The following is a 10,111-nucleotide window of genomic DNA, read 5'->3' as shown; positions in this document are numbered from 1 at the left end:
TGCTCTGGCCCAGATGGCCAGTGGGGCACATGCTCTGCTTTCCTCATGGGGGGAGGAGGGTGTGAAATCACAATGTTAAATGTGTTGAAAAACATAAAATGTGAACAAAAAATAAGTAATATCACTCAGATTTCCTGTGATATGGGATATCATCACAGCTTCTCATGGTTGTTGAAGCTATTTTAAAAATGTATCCCCAGGGCATCTTCCTGTTTCATTTCCCTGTGATTCAACTTCCTCTTCTCCTTCCTCTAACCCCCAGGGCCCCAATCCTCCAGCCACTTTCCTCTCTTCTTCTTGACCATCACATTCACTGGTCACTATCCTTTGGTCATTGGTCATTATTTTTTGCTTCTTCTATATGTTTGTTCATGGGCTCCCACTGTTTATAAAGTCTATCTTTGCCTGGAAAAAATTCTTATCCACAAGGCCCAGATCTGCCAGCCCCTCTCCTCCGACCACAATGATGACCTCCCTTCGCTCTGTTTCTTGTTGATCTTACAGACAGGGACACTGAAGCCTGATGTGGTCCATAGCTGAGTTTTGGAGGCCCTGGAAGACAATCCTCAGGTGTCTTGATCTTCTGCCTCGCGTTACAGCATAGACACACGGTTCTTGATGTATACGTGATAGGGGTCACTACGCTTGTCCACTTTGCGGGAGCGAGTGTATCCCAGGATGAGGCTGCCCACAGTGACAGCAAATAGGAACATGACAAAGAGAACGTACATGTAGGAGTTGTCATCACGGCCAGGTAGGCTGGCCCGGTGCTCCTCAGTCCAGTTGTCTGGTCCTGGCCCCGGCCTGCAGAGCAATCTGCCGTGAAGAGTGGCATTTAGAGCCTTCAGCACAGCGTGCAGGCTCTCATACCAGGTCTCAGTCCCATTGGTGGCCTCCATAGCAACAGGGATTGAGGTGTGGGAACAATCAGAGAGGACGCTCTGATGCTAAGAGAAAAGAGGGAGGGGATGACTTTTGTTATCTGCAGCTTTAATGACTTCCCCGTTCCTCAGACCCCATCTGAGTCCTCGCATCATAGTTTACTCTGAACTACTTAATTTCTCGTCTATCTTCTCCACTAGACACAAGCTCAATGAAGGCCGGGCCTATGTCTGTTTTACTCACTGCTATATATGAGCACTTATGACTCTATGAATGCAGAAGCTGTGGGGAAGAATCTAAATAATAGAGCAATCATCCAGGACTGGCCCATATTTCAATAGGTGCTCAATAAATACTTGTGGAAGAAAGCCTTCCCTGACCACTGTAACCTGTGTTAATCTTTCCTTTCTTTGGATTCTATAAATCACTGAACTTTAAGTTAGAAGGACCTTAGGAATTATTTAATCTAACTCCTCCCTTTTTGTACACAGGGAAACTGAGGCTCAGTGACAATAAGTAGCTGTCCATGATCACAGAGAATATTTGAGGTAGAGCCAAGATAGAAAGCCCTGCTATTCAGTGGTCAGCTCAGAGCTCCTCTGCTTCTCTGCCAGCTCTCAGCAAGACTGTGCAGCACCATTAGAAGACGTTCATCAGAACTCTCCCTCAGCACAGTTATTTTTTTATACTCCACAGACACTATTTAAAAGATGTTTGGGGATGGCTTAAATTTCACTCTACTGGAGGCCAGAAGCTGGATCATTTGACCTCTCAAGAACTCTAGGTATTCCTTGCTATATGGGGACATTCTCTTGGAAAGGCGGGGAGGTGCTGCAGGGAGAGGTTGATTGGAGAAGAGAAGAGCAGGGTGGGCCTGAGGGTGGGGAGGGGAAAGGAGTGCTCAGTCTGGTTGGGAGTTTACCCTCCCCAGAGAGAGAATACACAAGCACCTCCACTATCCCGCCTTCCCAAAGTAACTGTGTACGTGGCATATAATAGGTGATAATAAATGCTCCTTTTCCTTCTTCTCAGGGATCCTTAGTCTATGAAGGGTCTTCAAAAAGTTCATGAAAAGGGCCGGCCCGTGGCTCACTTGGGAGAGTGTGGTGCTGATAACACCAATGCCCCGGGTTCGGATCCCATATACGGATGGCCGGTTCGCTCACTGGCTGAGTGTGGTGCTCACAACACCAAGTCAAGGGTCAAGATCCCCTTACCGGTCATCTTTTAAAAAAAAAAAAAAAAAAAAAAAAGTTCATGAAAAGATTCCTATTATTTTAAATTCTATTTTTCCATGAACTTTTTGAAGTACCCTCATATAATACAGAAAAACATCCTAAGACAGCCTTGCATCCTTGTCTCTGAAGAACCATATGTCATTCCCTTTAAACAAGGCTCCATACTCACTTCCCTCAGGAAGCCTGCATCCAGTGATCCCCACCCCTCAACTACACTCCACAGGCTTTATCATCGCAGCCTTCCCTTCCCCCCAGCATATAAGGCATATAAGGCAACGTGTGGCTGTCCTCCTGCTTTTGATAAAGGTAGCATCAGACAAACGTCTTGACTCCTTGTCATCAGGGTTATGTCTCTCCCCCGTCTATGGGACTACCTTGAGAATGGTTAGGTGCTCTCTTTTCCTAGGAGACTGCCCTAAGATTGGCTGGAGGGAACAAGAAATGAGGATGCAGGGAGCCCAGTTACAGTGGTCTTGAAATAGTTATGGTGCAAGATGCTGAGTCCTGAGCTGAGACATAGGGGATGACAAAGTGGGGGCAGGGACAGATGTGAGACGTGAGGGGAGTTTGGGGGAGGGAATAGCTACAGCGAGAGCTGAAGGATGAAGTGGTCTCAGACAATGTTACAGATAGACGACAGACAGTGTAAGTGTCAGGAGGAGCCCACTCTGAGGGAAATAGCTACTTTTCCTGTTCGGGCTTCAGTTTCCCTACCTATCGAAAAATATGATAATTGGGAGTTGTATGACAGTATAGAATTTCAGTTTTCCAAGGTAAAAAAGTTCTAGAGGTCTGCTGTACAACAGTGTGAATATGGCTAACTCTACTGAGCTGTGCACTTAAAAATGGTTAAGATGGTAAATTTTGTGTATTTTTTACCATAATTAAAACAAACAAAAAAGATTGTTATTTCTGCCCTGCCTCCCTCAAGGCTGGCTGTGAGCATACACTTTTATTATGTTAAAGAGGATTTTTAAAACATATCTGTTTTTCATTTTTGAGAAGCAAATATGTATACACAGTTAAAAAAAAAAAAAAAAAAAGCAGTATATACAATGAAGATGAAATGTCCCTGTTCCTAGTCATCCAAGGCTCCTTCCCAGGGCAGTCACTGTTACCAATTTTCTTAGATATCCTTAGAAATGGGTTTTAACTAACAGGGTAGAGGAATGGCAATCTCAATCTGGAAAACTCACCAAATAGCAGGCAAATTTGCTGGCTCTGAATTGGCTTCAGGAATCTTCTTGTAGATGCCTTAAAGCTCCTCAGCCCTTCAACCTCCTCAGGATGTCTCTGGACACATCTGGAGTCTCAGTATTGACTTGGGGAGCTGGGAAAGTCCAGAGTCGGAAAGAAAGGGAGACGGCAGAAAGGGAAGGAACCAGACACACAGAAAAACTTCAGAACCAGGGTGGATCGCCCAAGGCTGGGCCCCAAGGCTTGTGCAATAGTCTTACCCCCTCCCTAGTCCCCTCCGCTTTCTGTAGCAGCTGGGTCAGGCCAGCTGAGGGTTGCAGTAACAGGAATTGTGCAGTGGCCAAGGGGCATCTGACTGTTGTCCCCCAACTCCAGGCTTAGGATGTCTTGATTGGGTGACTTCATGAGAAACGTCAGCTTAACATGTGGACCCCTGTTCAGGAGCCAGCTAATAATGGTGTAGCCTGAAACATTCCCTTTCCCAAGGGTGCTGGTACCTTAGCAGGAGCCTTTTAGAATCCCAAGGGAATGATGTGAGTGGTAGCATGGCAGTTGGCAGTTGGGTTGGTATTTCATACAGGAACAAATGATGTGTTACTACTCAATCTTTTTGGATAGACAGAGTATAAACATGTTCACAGAATTACCACTATCCATAGCACAGCTTTGTTGTGAAAATTAAAGAATATCACAAAGTGCTTTGCAGAGCTGATGCTGGAAGGGCCTGCAGAGTCCATCTAGTCTAAACACCTTCACTTTACAGTGAAGGAAATGGACAGTCAGGGAGCTGTCTTGGTTCAGCAGCTACTTGTGTGACTTTGGGCATGTGACTTCCCTTTTCTGGGCCTCAGCTTCTGTCTCTATCTGTAAAATAAAGGGATCTTGGTCAGCCCTAACATACCATGATGGTACAAATCACACAACCAGACTGTGAGATAATGGGAGATCAGATAGGCTGGTGGGAGAATCATTCGAGGGGCTTTCCAGAGCCCCTTGAATCCCAAGATAGAGAGGACTGAAGACTTCTTCCTCACAGGTGAAGATGCTTCTGAGCCCTGGGACTGACCGATACCTAATAATCTTGCCTAGATAAACTGAGTGCTGAACTGGCTGACTTGTTTGTATTTCCTCTTGATGCTCACCAGCCAGGGTGATCTAGCCTGGGGAGGAGATGGACTCTGTGCAGAAGGGGGTGATGTCAGGGACTGAGTGGGCTCTGAGGAGGGGTTCAGTGAGGGGAGTGAAGATTCATGAAATCTTTCATCCCTTAGGCCCTCCTGCCAGGGCCACTCTGGATAGACCAGGATGTTTGTGGTTCTGATAGGAGAAAAGAGGCCATAGTTACACATCTTTGGGTGCTGGGTTTGGGTGGGGGTGAGGGCCTGGGTGCAAGGGCATCCTGTTTGGGTCGGGAGAGAGCTGATGAGGGACAGGTTGGTTCTCTGTGACCTGTATGAGAGTCCCAAGTCGGGGATTGGCAGTCAGGAACCTTAGGCATTTTGCTCCTGTTTCTGAGCTCCTTGGCTTCCTTCTCCAGGAGAGTCACTGATTACAAAGCTCCTCGGATAGGGGAGACAGAGCTCCTGCCCTGGGAGAGGCCTTGGCTTGAAACAGGTGATAGACCAGTTAGGAAGGAAGATGAACAGTTACTGAGCAAGCTGAAAGAGACTTTAAAGATAATCTACAATCTACATTCTAGGTCAACTCCTCCATTTTGTAGATGGGGAAACTGAAGCTCAGAAAGAGGAAGTGACTAGTCCAAAATGACATGACTAGTAAGTACAGAGCTCAGACGAGAACCCAGGCCTTTGGGGTGCTGTTCGGGTGCTCTTTCCACTACAAATGGCAGTGTTCCCTAGCACCTGAGCTGCATATTGCACCAACACAGGCTCCTTGTGTCAGGGGTGCCATCTGCTCTAATTCCATTACTACTGCCTTTTCCTGCATCGCACATTCTCACCAACCTTAGTCAGCATCCAGCCCAGGGATAGTAAGTTTTGGAGTAGGAGCTAGCCCGCGTTAGTAGTCTTGTCTCCCCGGGCCCCTTCTGCCCCAGGTCTGCTCCTGATTCCCCAGACGTGCCAGGCTCATCCTCTTTCTCCACACTCTGTTCCTGCTATTTCCCTCACATTAACAGATTCTCAATAAATGTACTTGATTTGAACTTGCCCAGCCTCTGACTTGAGGGTTGGGGCATAAAGCTGTGATCTGAAGGATGAACTGGATCTCTTAGTAAGATTTACTTTCAGGGAAAAAGTGAAACTCCACCACTGGTTCTTCTTAGTTTCCCCATTGCTCTTTTTCAGCTACTCTTTCAGAATGAAAAGTGCCTGGAAATGAGGTATAGAGAGGCAGGTAGAAAAAGTCACGCAAAGCAGATAGAGGGTCCAAAGACAACTCCTGGGATGCAGAATTTTGCCACTATCCCCCCACCCTCCACCCCCGGTGATCTTATCACTACTGTGGACCGGAGAGCTGGGGGAGTGGGAGAGGGGTTGAAGGAGCGAGCCTTAACATCTAGTTGGAAGGAGACGCAGGAATAGAATCTGAGCTGGAAGGGGTCTCAATGATCATGTTATTGGTGCAAACTCCTCATTCAACCAGTGGGAAAATAGAGTTCTCCCCCAAGGAGATCACTTGCTGAAGGTCTCACAGCCCAGTAGTGGCAGAGGTGGGGCCAGAAACCAGGTATCCTGACTACCCTTCCACAGATCTTTCTACCAAAAGTTCCCTGCTGCCTGTAGGGCAGCGTCTAAACTCTTATGATTGTTATTCAAGCTCCTTTGGATGTCACCCTACCTCTAGCCCCATCTCTCTACAGCTCTCCCCAGCACCCTGTGCCCACTGAGCTGCAGGCCATTCTCCAAACATTCCTTGTACTCGCACATGTCTTGCCTTTGCTCATGCTGTTTTCTTAGGCAGGAATACCCTTCCTCTTTTTAATCTGGTGAACTCCTTCTCATCCTTCAAAACCCAGCTCCAATGTCACCTCTGTAGACCCTCTCCTTTCCCCCTCCCTAGCCAGTCAGTCAATTCCTCTTGTCTGTTCCCAAAGCACTTTGTACAAAGCCCTATTAGAGCACTACACTGTTCTGAAATTGTGTGTGTGTGTGTATTAAACCATGTGCTGTGAGGTATGAGGGCAGGGACTTGTGCCTCATATATTTCTTTATTCCCCAGGCCTGAGTACACAGCAGGTGCTCAAAAATAAATGAATCAGTGCCTCTTCTATAAGACCATCCCCCCTCCAGCACACACATAGGCATTCATGAATATAGCTTATAATACTTAAAAAGCAACTTCAAGGGCAGGCCAAAACAGATCCCATTTAGTATGAGGAAGGGGAGGCTCAAAGAAAAGAAGGCTCAATCAGGTAGGGTGAGTAAGGGGAGGAGGAATTCTAATCCCCTTTTGGAAGCCCAGACACTTCCTGCACCTGAACCCCATTGAATCCAAATGGCAAACATTCTTGGCCCCCAAATACCAGAAATGGCCTTGCAACCCTCTTCCCTGTGTACCTACCCAGGGTGTGGACACACACACCCAGCTACTGCACACACAAAGTCCAACTCCCAGTTACTCGGCCTGTGATCTTGCCTTTCAAGTGTGCTTTTCATAGTTCCAATCTTGGCTGTGTGGCCTTGAGCCCTGTATTGATTTCCTTTGAACCTAATCTTGGGGATAGATGGGGATAATTATCCCTGCCCTGCTTATCTCACATGGGAAGCGGAGGACACAATAGATGAGAAAGTGTTTTAGAAACTGCAAACATAGGGCCAGCCCGTCCCTGGCTCGTGGCTCACTTGGGAGAGTGTGGTGCTGAAAACACCAAGCCAAGGGTTGAGATCCTCTTATCTGTCATGTTTAAAAAAAAAAAAAAGAAAGAAACTACAAACATAAGAGATAATTATTGGGCAGCCTAGTCACACTGTTTCCTTTTCTGTCTTCATATCTTCCCTTCCCACCTCCCACCCCCCACATATGACCAAGAACAGCCATCCTATGTCCCCTCACCGCACCCTGGCTCTCTTACCCTCAGAGGAAGCCAGGAGCTTCTTATTACTCTTCTTCTCAGAAATGCTTAGTTCCCTCAGAAGTCTTCCTTGTTTCCCACCCTCTCTGATCAACCGTGTAACCTCCATCATTTAGGGGTGCCATTCTGTAGTCCTGTGCTTGGTGGAGAAAACATCAGAGTGGGAATCAAGAGACCTAGGTTTCTGTCCTGTTTTGCCAACATGTCAAGCCATGTGTCTTGGTTAAGTCACTTCTCCACTCTGGGCCTCATTTTCCTCATCAGTAAGATGGGTTTTCTCATCTTGCCTCCCTCTTAGAGAGTATTTTGAGCACCCACACATTAAGTGTATGGATAGAAATGTGCTTTGAGAGGTGTGGAGTGATTCAGTGATGGAGAAGGTTGTTGGCTGACATCTCAAGCAGTCAAGAAAAATCTGAAAGCAGTTTCCGAGCCTCCAGGATGGTCTGCTGCATTTGGAACTGACCAAGTGTCTGGATGCCGGGAAATAATAAGGAGCTTCTACATTTAGAATATCCCTGAGCAGGGGAAGTGCAGAGCCCTGGGCTAGGAGTGAAAAGACTTGGGTTCTACTTCTGGTCCCTGGTGTGACCGTGGGTAAGTCATCCTCCTCCATTTCCCCATGTGCAAATTGCTGAGAAGTAGGGAGGGGTGGTTCGGAGGAGATACTCTCCATGGGCCCTCACACAGGGGTTGAACTCATTTACTTTCTAGATAAGAGACTCTCACATCTAGTCCCCTTTCCCCCTCATGTCTCATGGGGTACATGGGCAACAGGAGCAGGAGGTCCATTATACAGGTGATGACTCGGGAAAAGAAAGCACAAGGCACAGAGCAGGTGGAAAACTGGTGCCGGTACACACAACCAGTAAACTAGAACTCACGTGTCCTGACCACCAGGCTAGACCTACATTACTAGCAGCAGAAGATGCCTTTCCGCGTGCCCACGCTTTTCCCGGGACTGGGTCCATAGGTAAGGGGTACAATGGAGTACAGAACTCCGCAGAGCCAGGGGCTCCAGCCAAGCAGCAAGACTGCGCTGGGTCCTTGAGTGTCATTTCCGCGTATGCGCTCGCCGCGGACCCTCAGGTGTTCGCCTGCGTACCTGTGGGTGTGGAGGAACTTGTATGCCGCGGTCCCGGGGCTTGCGAGTGCCGGCGCAAGTCCCCACGTCTCCAGGAGGCGCGCGCAAGGAGCCCAGCTCCGCTCCCACGTGCTGCCCCGGGGTCCCTGTGCTTGGCCCTGGGGAGGATGTGCTCGGTATTTTAGCCTGCCCCACCTCGGGTCTGCTGTCTTATGCACAGCACGTCTGGGCCTTCAGAAGGGAGGCCCGAAGACCCCTCGTGTCTACCCTACCCCGGCTGCAGCTCACCCTTCCCAGCCCTGCGGGCGCGCCTTACCTGCCTCTTGGCAAGGCTCCGTGGGAAGCCGTTTGCTCGCTGGACACGATGCCCTCTACTCTGGGATGGTCTGTGCACTGCGCCCCTTTGTGCGCTCCGCGGGCGCCCAGCACCGCCCCATACCCTCCGGGTCTGCGCTGCCACCCGTGCCGATGCTCCTTTTCCCTCCGCTAGGGCGTCTCCTCCCCCGGTCTCGCCCGCTACTCCCGGGACAGGCTTCAGACTCCTCCTCCCAGCTTCTTGTCCTCACACGCTGTGGGCTCCAACCCTTCCGTCCCTTGCAGAGCCTGCTTCCTGGTCTCGTCCCTTGCAGAGCCTGCTTCCTGGTCCTGAGACCGAATGCTTTTCAGTCGCTTCTCAGCTAGCCCAGCATGAGGCTGATCTGCAACGCGGGGCGCTGGTGCAATAAGGCGTTGCTCCTATGTGGCTGTGTAGTAGTGGGCAAGTCACTGCTCCTCCCTGGGCCTTGGCTTCCCCACTGTAAAATGGGTACAGTTTCTGCTTGCTTTCTTCACAGGCTTATGGTTGAGGTCAGATGAGACCTTAGAATCCAAAACATTAAAAATGGAGGGTCATTGGAGAAATCATCTGATTCTATCAGAGGCCCTCTTTTCCAGGCAGGATGCAGAGACCCAGATGGAGAAGGGACTTGCCCATGCCCCCCAAGCAAGTCAGTGGCGGAGCTCAGACTCGGAATCCACTACACCTTTCTCTCTCCTTAGCCCCAGTAGATGTCTTGTCCACCAAGCCTCAACAGTCCCTCATATGCCTGACCAACTTGTGTCCAGCCGTACCTTACTCATCTCTGTCCCATAACAGTCTTCATTTTTCAGGCCAGCAGACCCTCTCTCAAATTGTTGCTTTCTTGCTGGTGACATTGCAGGCTCCAGAGAAGAGAAGCAGCCAGGGACAGCTGGGAAATGAGAGCCAGGAGGCTAGTGGCAGGGGAATGGACAATAGCAGGGAACAGTTTCTCAGGAACTCTGTGGGGAGCCCTTATCATAGTCTTCTTTACCAGCCTATAGCCTCGGAATAATTACTAACAAACTCAGCCCAACTCTGTCACTCCCTTACAAAGATCTGTTCCCGGATATCTGAGGCACATACCGTCAGTCACAGAACCTCAATATATTTAGAAAGTGCTATCATTTTAAAAAGACCTACTACATGATGGGCGTTATGTCCAAAATTGCTGATCTTCATCAAAACACATTATTTCCATATTATTTCTGTGGTTACATGTTTTGATTTAGCTATTCCTTTATCTCAGTCTAGAGACGGCCTCACAGAGAAGGTATCCTGACAACCAGGCATGCAGTCTCAATTTTCAGGTTACCTAAGAATCACCCAGGAGTTTGCTT

At 48.6% G+C, this 10,111-nt stretch overlaps 1 protein-coding gene across 1 annotated transcript; it reads right to left on the bottom strand.

Annotated features, from left to right (window-relative positions):
• Positions 1-360: 360 nt before the first annotated feature.
• Positions 361-8,864, bottom strand: KCNE3 (potassium voltage-gated channel subfamily E regulatory subunit 3). Its single transcript, XM_063095843.1, has 3 exons — positions 8,751-8,864; positions 3,317-3,450; positions 361-947 (listed from the first exon to the last, which is right to left on the bottom strand). The coding sequence occupies exon 3, from the start codon at positions 897-899 to the stop codon at positions 594-596; it is 306 nt and encodes a 101-aa protein (XP_062951913.1). The 5' UTR covers positions 900-947; positions 3,317-3,450; positions 8,751-8,864; the 3' UTR covers positions 361-593.
• Positions 8,865-10,111: the final 1,247 nt, after the last annotated feature.

The sequence above is a fragment of the Cynocephalus volans genome, chromosome 4 (genome assembly GCF_027409185.1).
Source record: "Cynocephalus volans isolate mCynVol1 chromosome 4, mCynVol1.pri, whole genome shotgun sequence".
NCBI lineage: Eukaryota > Metazoa > Chordata > Mammalia > Dermoptera > Cynocephalidae > Cynocephalus > Cynocephalus volans.
The sequence above is the reverse complement of the archived record's forward strand: the minus strand, read 5'-3'. Positions and strand labels throughout refer to the sequence as shown.